Source organism: Rhinopithecus bieti, unplaced genomic scaffold (assembly GCF_001698545.2).
Source record: "Rhinopithecus bieti isolate Rb0 unplaced genomic scaffold, ASM169854v2 scaffold_26131, whole genome shotgun sequence".
Lineage (NCBI taxonomy): Eukaryota > Metazoa > Chordata > Mammalia > Primates > Cercopithecidae > Rhinopithecus > Rhinopithecus bieti.
This window is the reverse complement of record NW_016812390.1, coordinates 66,680-81,881: the sequence shown is the minus strand read 5'-3', so window position 1 is coordinate 81,881 and position 15,202 is coordinate 66,680. Positions and strand designations below refer to the sequence as shown.

General features: G+C 40.5%; 1 protein-coding gene across 7 annotated transcripts in view; it reads left to right on the top strand.

Moving 5' to 3' along the window:
* Window positions 1-15,202, top strand: part of AHCYL2 (adenosylhomocysteinase like 2) — a 219,764-nt gene that overhangs the window by 167,981 nt on the left and 36,581 nt on the right. For all 7 annotated transcript variants that reach the window (XM_017896260.1, XM_017896259.1, XM_017896264.1 and 4 more), the window contains 3 exons: window positions 5,148-5,291; window positions 5,726-5,826; window positions 13,948-14,050. In XM_017896260.1, coding sequence (XP_017751749.1) covers window positions 5,148-5,291; window positions 5,726-5,826; window positions 13,948-14,050 — 348 coding nt within the window. The remainder of the gene's footprint in view (window positions 1-5,147; window positions 5,292-5,725; window positions 5,827-13,947; window positions 14,051-15,202) is intronic.

The window sequence follows — 15,202 nt, the reverse complement described above, 5'->3', positions numbered from 1 at the left end:
AAAAAAAAAAAAAAAAAAAAAAAAATTCATTAGAAATAAATAGTATACGGAGCTCCACCCAACATTCTCTATCAAATTTTCCTCTATTTTTCTTCATAGCACTTATCATATAACATATATATGTTACTAATATGGTTTGGTCTTTTCCCTTCTACTTAAATGCAGGATCCATGAGAACAGAGAATTTTTTTTTCTTTTTTTTTGTTTTACATTGCTGTATTCCCAGCACTTAGAACTGTTTGACACAAAAGAGGTACTCAATAAATACATATTGGTGAAAGGTGTTCAGAGACATTATACTTTTATACCCTTGTTGAGGTCTCTAATATACTCAGTGTGTGTGAACAACAAAAGCAGGTTTATGAGATTTGAAAACAAGATACTTTCCTGTCCAAAGTGCTTGTTTTGCTGAAGATACTCAGAGGCTTACATAGGCTGTAGCCTCCTCTCCCTTCCTAGGGATCGTAGTACTAAGTTTTGCCATGCTTTCATTTAGGAACCTCTACCAGCTTTTCTCAACCAGGGATCCTCATCTGAATCACAGAACACAGAAAATGATTTTATAGACTTTCTTAATTTTCCAAAAGATGATACATAACTAGTACCTTTCCAGATGTGTGGAAGAGAAGTTAATTCATCATGTACAATGAATGCTTCAAGGCATTAGGACTTAATTCTAGCAGAACTCAGGTTGAACAACGCTGCATTAATCCATGAAACTATTTTATAAGAAGCAAACTTCTAAAAAACTCTTCCCCTAAGGAAAAAAACCTCATAAAAACAAATGAACAGAAGATACTTTTTTTTAAATCAGACCATTCTCAGTGATATATTTCTGAATAAGCTGTCTTTGCAATGAGTTACTTGGTTAAGAATGAGGAGAGAAGACAGGAGTCCCTTCTTCACAATTGGTTCTTTTTTTCCCCAAACTCTACAATTCTTATAAAGTTTGATATATTTTCAGATTTTTCTGAACAATAAAGTTTTGTTTGTTTGTATTTGAGATGCTAACATAGCTTTTTACACATTTCTAGAGTGTTATTCATCAGTGAAGTCTGCTATAACCTGACACACAGGTCCCTACTGTTACTTCCATTACCAGATGAATAGGTTAGGCCCAAGAGGAGTTGCCTGACATAAAATAGTCTAATAGGACTAATTCAGTCAGGGTTCTGACTGCTGCTTCTCCTAGCAGTAACTCACAGTATCACAGCTGCTGAGAGGTAAAGCTAATCAGGCTTGAGCCTTAAAACGTGTATACATGTTCTGTGAGATAGATTGTGGATTCTTGATTCATCATGTTGTATTTTGATTTTGGAAAATAATGAAACAAGATAACATCCCATAGTACCGTTATATTGTACTTCGTACTCCTTTTCTACATAGAAACTGAACCCTTCTGGTTATCATCTCATTTATTCATAAGATTTTTCTGGTGGTAGTTGGGGGAAAGAGCATGAGGAAAGAGGGAATCTGTTACAGTTTGCAGTTGGATAAATTGAAAATTGGTCACTTAACCACTTAGGGTTGAAGCCAGAGCTAGGATTTCAGGACTATTTTAGTAGGTTATTGGTTGTTCTTGCTTATTTAAACTATGACTCTGGGCTTTAGAGTATGCTGGCAATGGCCGGGCACGGTGGCTCAAGCCTGTAATCCCAGCACTTTGGGAGGCCGAGACGGGCGGATCACGAGGTCAGGAGATCGAGACCATCCTGGCTAACACGGTGAAACCCCGTCTCTACTAAAATACAAAAAACTAGCCGGGCGAGGTGGCGGGCGCCTGTAGTCCCAGCTACTCGGAGGCTGAGGCAGGAGAATGGCGTGAACCCGGGAGGCGGAGCTTGCAGTGAGCTGAGATCCGGCCACTGCACTCCAGCCTGGGCGACAGAGCGAGACTCCCTCTCAAAAAAAAAAAAAAAAAAAAGAGTATGCTGGCAATTACAAATATTTTAGATACTCTGTTCAAGTGTGTTTGTACGTATGTGCGGGGTTTCTCTAAATTTTCCTATGAACAATCCTTAATGCTATCTCAACTGTCATCATGAGTTTGTTACTCTGTGGCAGAAATGAATATGGATTCAAAGAATAAATGAGTAAATGTCACTAATTCAGCAATAACCTTTCCACCCTGTTTGCGGAACTAGTAATACATTCTCTTGGTCTGGATCTGTCAGCCATGTCGTATCCACATAGTAGGACAATCTAGACAACTGATATTTTTGGTTCTTACCTGATAGCAGGTCCGTATAAGGGGTTCTTTGAGGCCGGGCATGGTGGCTCAAGCCTCTAATCCTAGCACTTTGGGAGGTCAAAGTGGGTGGATCACCTGAGGTCAGGAGTTCAAGACCAGCCTGCCCAACATGGCGAAACCCTGTCTCTACTAAAAATGCAAAAATTAGCCGGGCACAGTAGCAGGCGCTTGTAATCCCAGCTACTAGGGAGGCTGAGGCAGGAGAATTGCTTGAACCCAGGAGGCGGAGGTTGCAGTGAGCCGAGATCGTGCCACTGTGCTCCAGCCTGGGTGACAGAGTAAGACCTTCTGTCTTCAAAAAAAAAAAAAAGGCTCTTGGAAAACAAATACATTTTGGTTCAAAGAAAAACATTGGTTGAATTAACTGTAACTACTTGACTACTGTTAAGAAAGTAAAATACTTTTTTTCCAGCTTTTAGAATAGGGAAATAGTATAAAGATTTTTTTTTTTTTCTTTGAGTCGGGGGAAAAAATGGTGAAGCCAGAAATTGGAATGCTTCCCTTAAGGGGAAGTTTTCAAATTTTGTTTTGCTTTTTTGTTTTCTTCTGACTCATTCTTAGAAACTAAAGAGGCATAGTAAGGGGGATCTCTTCTGGGTAGAGTTAGGACTCCAGTCTCAACCTCTCAAATCACTGCCAGCCAACCACCTGCTGCTTGGGTAGATCAGTAGGAGATGATGGAGATATAAAAAAAGAGAAACTGCTAAATGATAATGTATGTATATCATTCTTTTCCCATTCAAAATCCTAAAGCTGAGTAAGAACTCTTAAAGATGTTATATCTGGAACTGAATTTAAAATATGTGCAGAAGTGGGTAATATCAGGTATCATTTATTGAATGCTTGATTACTGTATGCCAAGCATTGCACTAAGCACTTTACATATATTATCTTACTTAATCTGCTCAACAACTTGACTCTGACAAGTCATGTTCTCCTATTATATAGTTTTATGACATCCTGATTTCTGCTTTACAGCACACATTACAACTGTTTTTTTTTTTAAAGCTCTAAATAACTAATTTTGTAACTAGTTATTTCTTTTTTGACTCACTGACTTGACTGAAAACTCCATGAATATAAGGACCATCTATATCTGTCCTGTATTTCCAGCACCTAGGCTATGCCTAGTACACAATAGATGCATAATTAAAATTTGAATAAACAACTGAATGTGTGAATGACTGAATATGTGAGTAAATTAACAGCTCTTTCAAATGGATCAGCTCCACTTTATACACCCAGAAACAGAGACTGAGAATTAAATCAAAGACTGACTCCAGAACACGTGACCAATATATTTGAATGGCCATTGGGAAGCATAAAAGTCATCATGACTCTGAAAAAGGATTTGAGATTTCAGGATATTCTGAATATGAACACTTTCTTCAAAAGTAATTTTCCCATAAATCTGGATCAGGATTAGGGGTGGCTATTATCTTTTTATCTCTCAGGTGGTAGAAGCATGGTTCCCCTAAGCCTCTAATTTATTAGGTATTTCTGAATATTGATTAGTAAAACGGATGACTTCCCAGAAAGCTGTTTCTGGGTTCTGTTGCCAAAAGTACTTTGAACTTTCACTCACCCTAGGAGAGAGAACCACAAACTTTTTGTACATATTAGCTCCTTTCAAGAACAAAAGTCTCTTTGGGGATTTACTAATTCCCTCACCTCCCCTGGTGCCCATGTTCATTCCTGTTGCCTCGTGTTAGGACTTTGCTCCAGCTCCGTGAGAGATTCTCAAGCCCCTGCTGCCCAAATGGTTTGTAGTGCCATGCCTGATTAACTGGGCAAGGTCAGACTTGCCTTTTACAGCCCTCCTAGAGATAGACCATTTGCTAAGAAATCTCAGAAATGCCTTAATTCTCTGGATATAAGTAGATCAGAGTATCATAGACCGTAGGCACTCTGAGCTTTCACAGTTTTCTACCCTTAAAAGTGATGGCAGTACTTTACTCCATTGAGAGATACAAACCTTTTTCAAGAGAGTGTTTCTTAACCCCCCAAAAAACTTGGAGGTTAAGAACTATCTTCAGAAATTCAAACGCAAATCAGGGATGGACACTGCTGCGAATAATCTAGCAAGTGGTTAGTAACTACAGAATCCTGTGAAGACTAAAAAGACCCCAGCTAAGCATGTGAATAGCAGTAGCAGCAGCTGCCTGTTAGCCACGATAAAAAGTTTTGGACCTTTCACACTCTAGTGTATGTTGCTAAATGGATTAGTTATCAGAGCATTTTATTGTACCAAAGAGGATTTATTCACTTCTTTGGGAGTCTAAAATGCCTAACGCGGGACCCACTGAGGCCAGCAAGAAGGGAGAGCACATTGAATACTTCATTGTTAATGTCTAAGTAGGTCTGCAGGCACAATTCAGCCTCATCAGAGTCCGTCGTCAAAAAGAAAGCTCTGTTATGTCAGACAAATACTTTTTGTGTGGTTCTTAATTACTTTCCCATGGATTCCTTATTTTCTAGGTCTTATCTGTTCAGTAATTGTACTAAAACACAAATTATATCAAATATTTAAGCAGCACACAGAGCAGAGTAGCCAGAATCCCAAAAATCCATAGGTTAATGACCATGATCTTGCATTAGGAACTTTCACCTAATGCTACCATGGTGTAACCTTTCCTTTTTGCATATTCAAGGACCTTTGTATGTTCTGAAGATGAAGTTAACCCTAATTTCAAGTTAAGGCTGTCCAGGAAGAATGTCTTTGGCAATCTCTTTCAGCTTCCCTCTTCTGGTCTGTGTATAGCATGTAGGTGCTTACCAGAGGTAAAAAATTTATATGGCGCTAGGTGGCTAGAGAAGCCTCAGTTCGCTCTGTGGTTTGGAATTTTAGAGGAAGCATTTTTTTATTCCCTGAGCATTTTTTATTCTGTCATTCCAGCGGCTTCATATACAGATAGCTCTGATGATGAGACATCCCCCAGGGACAAACAGCAAAAGAACTCTAAGGGAAGCAGTGACTTCTGTGTTAAGAACATCAAACAGGCAGAGTTTGGACGAAGAGAAATTGAAATTGCTGAACAAGGTAAAGAAAACAAGCACCTTTTCCTTCTTAACCTGCCTGTGTCTTTTTGTCTGTATTAATCCCTTTTTATGTCTGGGGTCTGGTAGCTTGTGAAATTTCTATGTGATAAGAATACTTATAACAAAAGAAATATGAGTTCAGAAAACACTGGGAAAATCTGGCAAGTCTAGAAGGAACCCTATATTTGGGAAAAAAAAAAAGGGGGGAGAGAGACTGGATAAGGACAGTAATATAGAGAATCAGAACCCTGGAGCATTTGCCTCTGAAAGCCCTTTATAAAGGAAAATTCAGGTTTAATGTCTTGATCCCTGGAGAAACCTAATCTAACCTGATCAGGGGAAGGATCTTAACTTAAGAAAATAAGTTTTTCTGTTTATTCTTTTATCTCTTATTCCCTCTTCTTTAATATTGCTGTATTTATTGGGCCTTTTCAGAAATGCCTGCATTGATGGCTTTGAGGAAGAGAGCTCAAGGAGAAAAGCCTTTGGCTGGAGCCAAAATCGTGGGTTGCACACACATCACTGCTCAGACTGCTGTGAGTTCTTTTCTTTTCTCCTTTTAATAACAATAGTTAATAATAGCCACAAGCTACCGAAAGCTTACAACATGCCAAGCACCAAGTTAAGAACTTAACAAGTATTAGCTCATTAATCCTTATAATAGCCATATAAAAGAGGTATTCTTGTTTCCATTTTATAAACGAAGCAGCTGAGGCTCAGAGGCCCTAAAATATTTGTTTAAGGCTATACAGCTAGAAATCACAGAGTCAAGATTTTAACTTCAATATATAGTAGTCCTCCTGCCTTGTCTGTGGGGGATAAGTTTCAAGACCCCTAGTGGACACCTGAAACTTCAGGTAGTACTGAACCCTATATATATTATGTTTTTTCCTATATATATATACCTATGATCAAATTTAATTTATGCGGTTGGCCCTCCGTATCCACCAGTTCTGCTTCCTGAGGATTTGACCAATTGCAGATCAAAAATATTCAGAAAATAAAATAATATAGCAATAAAAAATAACAGATAAGAAATATAACAACTATTTACATAGCATTTATACTGTATTAGGTATTATAAATAACCTAGAGATGCTTTAAAATATACAGAAGGATGTGCACAGATTATATGCAAACATTACATCATTTTATATAAGGGACTTGAGCATCCTCAGATTTTGGTATCCATGGGAGTCCTGGAATCAATTCCCTGAGGATACGGAGAGACAGCTATAAATTCAGCACAGTAAGAAATAAACAACAGTAACTCAAAATAAAAGAGAGCAATTGTAACAATAGACTGTAAGAAAAGTTATGTCACATAAAGGAATTTATCACAGTACATAGCAGAAAGTCCAAAGGGAAGGCAGACTTCAGATGCAGGATCTCAGGGCTCCAGCTTCACCTCTCTGATTCTCTTGGAGCTGCCTCCCCAGTATACTTACTTCACCCTCAAGCTGATAGCAAGGTGCTTACAGCTATTCTAGTCATCACAAACTGACATGAAAAAGAAGAGGGACCATTTCTTCCTCACTCAAGGGAAGTCCCTCCAGGATACTCCATAATGTCTCATTGGGCAGAACTGGATCACGTGCCTGTACTCCATCAGTCCTAGCAAGGGGCCTGGAATTACCATGATTTGCTTACACCAATGATTCCTACCTTATTCTCATCAGTTTTAATGTCCCCTTTTTATTAAAAAACATTTTTTTTTTGCAGTGTCCCTGAATTATCCTGAAGTGAAATTCAGATATAATATGTCTAGGTACATATAATCTTTAAAAAAAATCAATATGAAATCTTAACTGAAATATGAAGGAGGAAAAAAAGAAAGTGCAATACTTAATGTGTATTTCAATATGTAAATACTTGAGGACAACTATAGTAGAACAATCAGATATTTGTACTATTTCACAGTATTATTTGAAATAGTATTATTTGAAGACAGAAAGAAATGTGTTACTGATTCCAGAGCATCAGAGCAGCATTGCCATGATTTTCTGAAATAGTAAACAACTTTTTGTAAACTTCTGAACAGCAAGAACAACAAAAAGTACAAGTTTTTTCTTCATTTACATAGCTGTTACATTCTTGGAAAACTATTGTTTTGTATTAAAACTACAAAACTACTTTTTGCTAATTTGTAAAGTGGAATTAGGTTTGAGTACTCAGATAATTGTAGATAGGTTTTTCACCCACATGTGAACTTTCGTTTTGACGTTTGAAAATTGTACCAGCTACAGACACAGTTTTTTGTTGAGACACTCAGAATATAGAGATTCCTGGTCCTGCCCACTAAATGCCAATAGCACTCTCCTTCCAATTATTGTGGCAACCAAAAATGCCCCCACAATTTTCTAGATCTCCTCTTTTATCACCAGAGATGCAGTGTATATGGAGTTGCTAACCATAATGAGACCACTATAGGGAAATTGGAATATTGAGCAATGGTCTGGAATCTTTTATGGGGATCCATAAGATCTGGGTCATCTGTGTGGCTAGATCAGCTTTCCAAAGATCATGTCTCCCAAAGCACAACACTTATGTGGTCACATTCCTGATTCAGAACATTAGAGATTCCTCAAGGTACAGACAGCTACTATTAGCATCTTCACTATGAGACTTTTCTGGGTTATATGTTCTCCGAGGAAAAGAGTACCTTGACTGCCCAAAATTAATATAATAAATTGAAAAGCTATCTATTTTGGAGCTACAGACTAATGAATCAAGACAGAAACACCGGCCGGGCGCGGTGGCTCAAACCTGTAATCCCAGCACTTTGGGAGGCCGAGGCGGGCGGATCACGAGGTCAGGAGATCGAGACCATCCTGGCTAACACGGTGAAACCCCGTCTCTACTAAAAAAATACAAAAAACTAGCCGGGCGAGGTGGCGGGCGCCTGTAGTCCCAGCTACTCGGGAGGCTGAGGCAGGAGAATGGTGTGAACCCGGGAGGCGGAGTTTGCAGTGAGCTGAGATCTGGCCACTGCACTCCAGCCTGGGTGACAGAGCGAGACTCCTTCTCAAAAAAAAACAAAAAACAAAAAAAAACAAAAAGACAGAAACACTCTTGAATCTTTTTTGGCCTGCTCAGTCAGCGACATGAGACTTCAGTGTGGTAGCTTAAAATAGTAAGTGCTTCTCTACTGTCTCATGTTGCTGAATTACATCTAGTTTGTTTTTTACCCTTAGGCCCACTGAGCATTACCACCCTTCATGGTTCCTTTTCTATTTTTTTCCTGAATGGATGAATCACAATTAGCTTACCAATTTTAATATTAATTTATTGTTTCCACTCCACATTTTTTTCCTTTAAAAAATAACTACAAAGAAATTTTGCTTTGTTTGCCAACCTAATACTCTTTCACCCTTATCTTAGTTCATTTGGGCTGCTATAACAAAATACCTTAGACTGGGTAATTAATAAACAATAGATATTTATTGTTCACAGTTCTGGAGGCTGGGAAGTCCAAGATCAAGGCGCCAGCAGATTCAGTGTCTGGTGAGGGCCTGTTCCTCATAGATGGCGCTTTCTATGTGCCCTCGCATGGCCAAAGGGGAACGCAAGCTTCCTCAGGCCTGTTTTATAAGTACACTAATCCCATTTGTGAGCGTAGAACTCTCATGTCTGATCACCTCCCAATCACTTCCATAATCACTTTTTAATACCATCGTCACCTAGGGGGTTAGTTTTTAACATATGACTCTGGAGGAGGAGAACATACATTCAGACCGTAGCATTCCCCAAATACCATAGTGTATATTTTCTATAAACAAGGACATTTTCCTGTACAACCAGTATAACCATCAGAAGTAGAAAATTAACATTGATTCATTATTACCATCCAATCCTTAGATCCCACTGGAGTTTCACTTGTTGTTCTGATAATATTTTTCTAACGAAAGAATCCAGTCCATGGTTATATGTCACATTTAATTGTCATGTCTTTTTAATCTTCATTAGTATAGAACACTTTCTCAGTCTTTCTTTGATTTTCATGACCTTGACACTTTTGAAGATTACAGATGAATTATTTTGTAGAATTTCCTCAATTTGGATTTTTCTGATGCTTCCTCATTATGAGATTCAGGCTATGCATCTATGGTGGGAATACAGGGAAGTGATACATCCTGTCAGGTGGCACATGATTTCAGTTTGTCCCAGAACTGATGATGTTCACTTTAATCCCCTGATTGAGGTAGTGTCTGCCAGGATTTTCCTCTGTAAAAGTTATTTTTCTCAGTTTATAATTAATATGTTTTTTAGACTGGGTGCGATGGCTCACGCTTGTAATCCCAGCACTTTGGGAGGTCAAGGCTGGCAGAGAGCACTTGAGTCCAGAAGTTCAAGACTCGCCTAGGCAACATGGTAAAACACCATCTCTACAAAAAAATACAAAAGTTAGCCAGGTGTGGTGGCACGTGCCTATAGTTCCAGCTACTTGGGAGGCTGAGATGGGAGGAGTGATTGAGCCCGGAAGGTAGAGATTGCAGTGAGCAGTGAGCTGAGATTGCACTGCACTCCAGCCTGGGTGACAGAGTGAGACCCTGTCTCAAAAATAAATAAAAATAGAATTAATATGTTTATGTGAGGTAGTACTCTGAAACTGTAAATATCTCATTCTTTATCTTTGATTTATTCATTATTTTTATTTGTATGGAATCATTGTTTCCTATTTTATTTAATAGGTTATAATCCATTACTGTCATTACTTACTTACATGATCATCTTGTTACCAGTTTGACCAGGGAGAGCCTCTTCAGTGTGGCTTCTGTGACTTCTTTGTCTTTTGACATATCGCTTTCATTCTTTGAACACTTTCTTGCTTTTGGTACAAGATCACCTAAGCTTATCTTGAACATTCCATGTCTTACTCTTGGAATCAGCCATTTCTCCCAGAATGCCTGGCTCCTTTTAGTGGATCTGGGCACTAATGTGCTGTTTGGTTTTGAAATGTCATTGTTCCCAGATCCTCTTTTTTTCCTCTCCATACATGTAATTGGAGTTCCAGAAGGCAAAGAGGGAAAGAATCCATAGATTCCCATAGATCCCATAGATTTTAAGCACTCTGTTCTGATTTTTTTCTGCCAGTCTTTCTTTTTGTATTTCAGTTCAGTAATTTCTTTTTTTGTTGTTGTTTTGTTTTGTTGAGTAGTGTCTCACTGTGTCACCCAGGCTGGAGTGCAATGGTACAATCATTGCAGGCTCATTGCAGCCTCAAACTCCTGGGCTCAAGCGTTCCTTCTGCCCCAGCCTTCCAAGTAACTGGGACTACAGGCATGTATCATCATGCCCGGCTAATTTTTTAAATTTTTTGTAGAGATGAGATCTTGCTGTGATGCCCAGGCTGGTCTCAAACTCCTGGCCTCGAGTGATCTCCTGCCTCAGCCTTTCAAAGTGCTAGGGTTACAGGCATGAGCCACTGTGCCTGGCTCAGTTCAGTAAATTTTATTGGTCTATCTTCAGGTTCACTGATTCTGTCCCTGGATGTGCCCAGTCTGATGATAAACCTGTTGAAGGAACTTTTAATTTGACATTTTTTTTTCTGGCATTTGTATTTGCCTTTTTTTTTTTTTTTTTTAAAGACAGAATTTTGCTCTTGTTGCCCAGGCTGGAGTGCAATGGCGCAATCTTGTCTCACCACAACCTCCACCTCCTGGGTTCAAGCGATTCTCCTGCCTCAGCCTCCCAAATAACTGGGATTACAGGCATGTGCCACCAAGCGGCTAATTTTGTATTTTTAGTAGAGATGGGGTTTCTCCATGTTGGTCAGGCTGGTCTCAAACTCCCGACCCCAGGTGATCCGCCCACCTCAGCCTCCCAAGGTGCTGGCCTTTACAGGCCTGAGCCACCGCACCGGCCTGTATTTGATTTTTTATAATTTCCATCTCTGCTGAAATTTTTTTTTTTTTTTTTTTTTTGAGACGGAGTCTTGCTCTGTCGCCCGGGCTAGAGTGCAGTGGCTGGATCTCAGCTCACTGCAAGCTCCGCCTCCCGAGTTTATGCCATTCTCCTGGCTCAGCCTCCCAAGTAGCTGGGACTACAGGCGCCCGCCACCTCGCCCGGCTAGCTTTTGTATTTTTTTAGTAGAGACGGGGTTTCACCGTGTTAGCCAGGATGGTCTCGATCTCCTGACCTCGTGATCCGCCTGTCTTGGCCTCCCAAAGTGCTGGGATTACAGGCTTGAGCCACCGCGCCCGGCCTCTGCTGAAATTTTCTATCTATTCATAGATGTTGTCTGTCTTTCTCAACTAGGTCCTTTAACATACACATATTACTCCAGCCTGGGCAACGTAGCAAGACCCTGTGTCTAAAAAAGTAAAAATAAATAACATAAACATATTAATCATAGTTATTTTAAAGCTCCTGTCTGATCAAACATCTGGCTCATCTGAGAGCCTGCTTCTATTGTTTACTTATTTCCTGACAGTGTTTTTTTTTTTTTTTTTTTACTTTTATATGTCCTGACATTTTTAATTGAGTGGTAGTATATTAGTTTTCATTATAGTCATGAATTGGGCTGGATTTAGAGTTTGTTGTATACCAACAAAGGCTTCAAATTCCTCCAGCAGTGGACTGCTATAACCTTGTAATTTGAGGTTACCAAAGGACATTCCTCAGTGTTTCTGCTTTACCCTCAGTTTTCAGCTACTTCTGCACATGTGTGCCAGAGAAGTGTACTCTTTTCAAGTACCTGTCCCATCTGCCGCACTAGACTGTTGCTCCTTGTTTCCTGGGGCTAAGCACACGGTGAGGGCAAGTGGGGTTCTTGGATCTCTGGTGCGGTCTCAGTCTTAGGCAGACCTCTGTGAGGGCAGGGCTTTCTCAATATTCCTGCCTCTCCTATCTGTAACAGCCAAACTTTGCCTTGTATCTGTGGTGGATCTTGGGTAAGACATGTTTTCCTGCCCTTCCTGGAGAGCTAGAAAGGTAGCAGATCCTTACTTTGTATCAGTGAACTGTCCTGGGCCCAAGAGTTTTTCCTGTGCCTCTCCCAGAGGCAGAGAGTTTTTGCTTCTGCCTTCCTCCAGAAACAGTGGATCTTTGCCTGGTCCCTAATAGCAGGCCCACTTTTCCTGCTCTTCCTATAGCTTGAGGCTTTTTCTTCCTATGAGAGAAGAGTACAGGGAAGTGCCCAAGTTTCCTGTCTGTTTCTGAGCACAGCCAATCACTTCCTTGCCCCAGTCTTTCTTTTGAGCACTGGGTGGAAGCCTCTGGAAGACAGCCTGCATGTGAATGGGAAATCTACTTGTGCCTGGAGCTTCAACAAATTCCACATTGACACACTTTCCCACACCCAGCCTTTTCTAATTGTTCAGAAGTTTAGCTGACATTTTCTTATCCTCATCTGTGGCAGCCATTTCTTCCTCACATGCACTGCCAAAGGTGAAACAGTCTTCCCTCTCTCTTTAAAAGGATTTGTCACTCTTTGGAGGGCAGTTCACTTTGGTGCTTTACAGCCTCAGCTCTCCTTTACGGCCTCAGCTCTTTGATGGGCTCAAGAAGAGTTTGGCTTTGTAGATTACCCAGTTTTGGGGGTTTGTGTGTATGTGTTTGTTCATTTTGTTTTGTTTTGAGACGGAGTCTTGCTGTGTCACCCAGGCTGGAGTGCAGTGGCGCAATCTCGGCTCACTGCAAGCTCCGCCTCCCAGGTTCACACCATTCTCCTGGCTCAGCCTCCCAAGTAGCTGGGACTACAGGCACCCCCCACCATGCCTGGCTAATTTTTTGTGTGTTTTCAGTAGAGACGGGGTTTCACCATGTTAGTCAGGATAGTCTCGATCTCCTGATCTCATGATCTGCCTGCCTCAGCCTCCCAAAGTGTTGGGATTACAGGCGTGAGCCACTGCGCCGGACCATTTGTTTTTGAGACAGAGCTTTGCTCTTGTTGTCTAGGCTGGAGTGCAGTGGTGCAATCTTAGCTCACTGCAACCTCTGTCTCACCGTTTCAAGCCATTGTCCTGCCTCAGCCTCCCAAGTAGCTGGGACTACAGGCGTGCGCCACCATGCCTGGCTAATTTTTCTGTATTTTTAGTAGAGATAGGGTTCACCATGTTGGCCAGGCTGGTCTCGAACTCCTGACTTCAGGTAATGACCCGCCTCAGCCTCCCAAAGTGGGATTACAGGCATGAGCCACCATGCCTGGCCATGTGTTTGGTTTTTTGGAGACAGGGTCTCGCTCTGTTGTCCAGCCTGGAGTGCAGTGGCACAGTCACGACTCACTACAACCTCCATCTCCCAGGCTCAAGCAGTCCTCCCACCTCAGTCTTCCTAGTAACTACCCAGCTTTTTCATGTCGTTAAGGTGGGAGCTTCTCTTGTAGCTTTGTGTATTCTAAACAGAAGCAGAACTGTAAATCTGTGTTTTTTAAGAAAAGTTTTGGCTCTGAAGTCCTTGATTTATTAAATCTTATGGGGAGGCTTAATTTAAATTGGTAAAAACATAGAGTCAGCTGGAGCCTCCGTCTTCCCATGGCTTCCCCCAATACTTGCCTTCTTCTTAGAATACTGAAGAGGTTCTGTAGAGGCCAATTTGAAAATCACTGGCCTAAGTCATTCCTGTTGTATTTTCTGATTGTAAAATATATAAACTTTATCTCCTTGACTAGTTGTTTGACCCAGGCTTGCCCATCCCCTGCTTTGTCTTTAATACAGGTACTTATGGAAACTCTGGGTGCTCTGGGAGCCCAGTGCCGATGGGCTGCCTGCAACATCTATTCCACTCTCAATGAAGTGGCTGCTGCTCTAGCCGAAAGTGGTAAGAGCTTGTTCTCTGTGCCTTTGGCTAAAGTAAGTCTCCAAAAAGTTCTGTTGTTTCAGCATAAATCTTTAAAGAAGGTTGACAATAAAAGAACTATCTTGGAAGAAATAGATCTCAATTCTTGATGAATTTGCTTTTTCTGGCCTTCGCTTGTCAAATATGATCTAGTTAACTTTGCCGTTTTACAGTTGACAAATATCTACCTATGTCTAATATTCCTTTGTTAGGTAATGCTTTGTTTTGACTCACTAATTTACTAATAGCAGAGCACTAGTGAACACTACTCATTGAGGTAACATGGATTACAGGAGAAAATGCTTCAGCCTTAGTTTTGTGACCCTATTGGTTTTCCAGCAAGTAATTTGCCCTGACTTAATGTTTGGTGTTTCTGCTTCAGGAGTAAAGAGGACTTGACCTGGCAGATTAATATTTGATCACAGCATCCACTAGTAGTTGATGGACAAAAGAAATAGAGAAATTTGGACTTTGCCAGCCTCTTGCCTTTACTCTTTGGCAGTACAGCTCAGCGTTTCATTTGTTCTTTCATTTTAATTTATTTATTTATAAGATTTTATGGCTGTATATATGATAGAAAAATATTTAATATTTTATTAATACAAATAGTAAATACCCCAGTGAATTGTATATCGCATTCATTTCTTTTCCTTTTTTTTTTTTAAGTAGAGACAGGGTCTTGCTCTGTCATCCAGGCTGGAGTGCAGTAGTGCAATAGTGTTTCCCTGCATCCTTCAATTCCTGGGAACAGGTGATCCTCCCACCTCAGTCTTCTGAGTAGCTGGGACTTCAGGCACATGCCACCATGCCCAGCTAACTTAAAAAAATTTTTTGAAGACACGGGGTCTTGCTCTGTTGCTCAGGCTAGTCTCAAACAGCCAGCCTCAAGTGATCCTCCCGCCTCATCCTCCCAAAGTGCGGGATTACAGGTGTGAGCCACCATGCCCAGCCCATTTTTTTTAATTTCTTAATTTAATTTAATTTCTATTTTTTATTTTTATTATTTTATTATTTTTATTTTATTTATTTATTTTTTTGAGACAGAGTCTCACTCTGTCGCACAGGCTGGAGTGCAATGGTGTGATCTCAGCTCACTGCAACCTCCGCCCCCCGGATTCAAGCAACTCCCCTGCC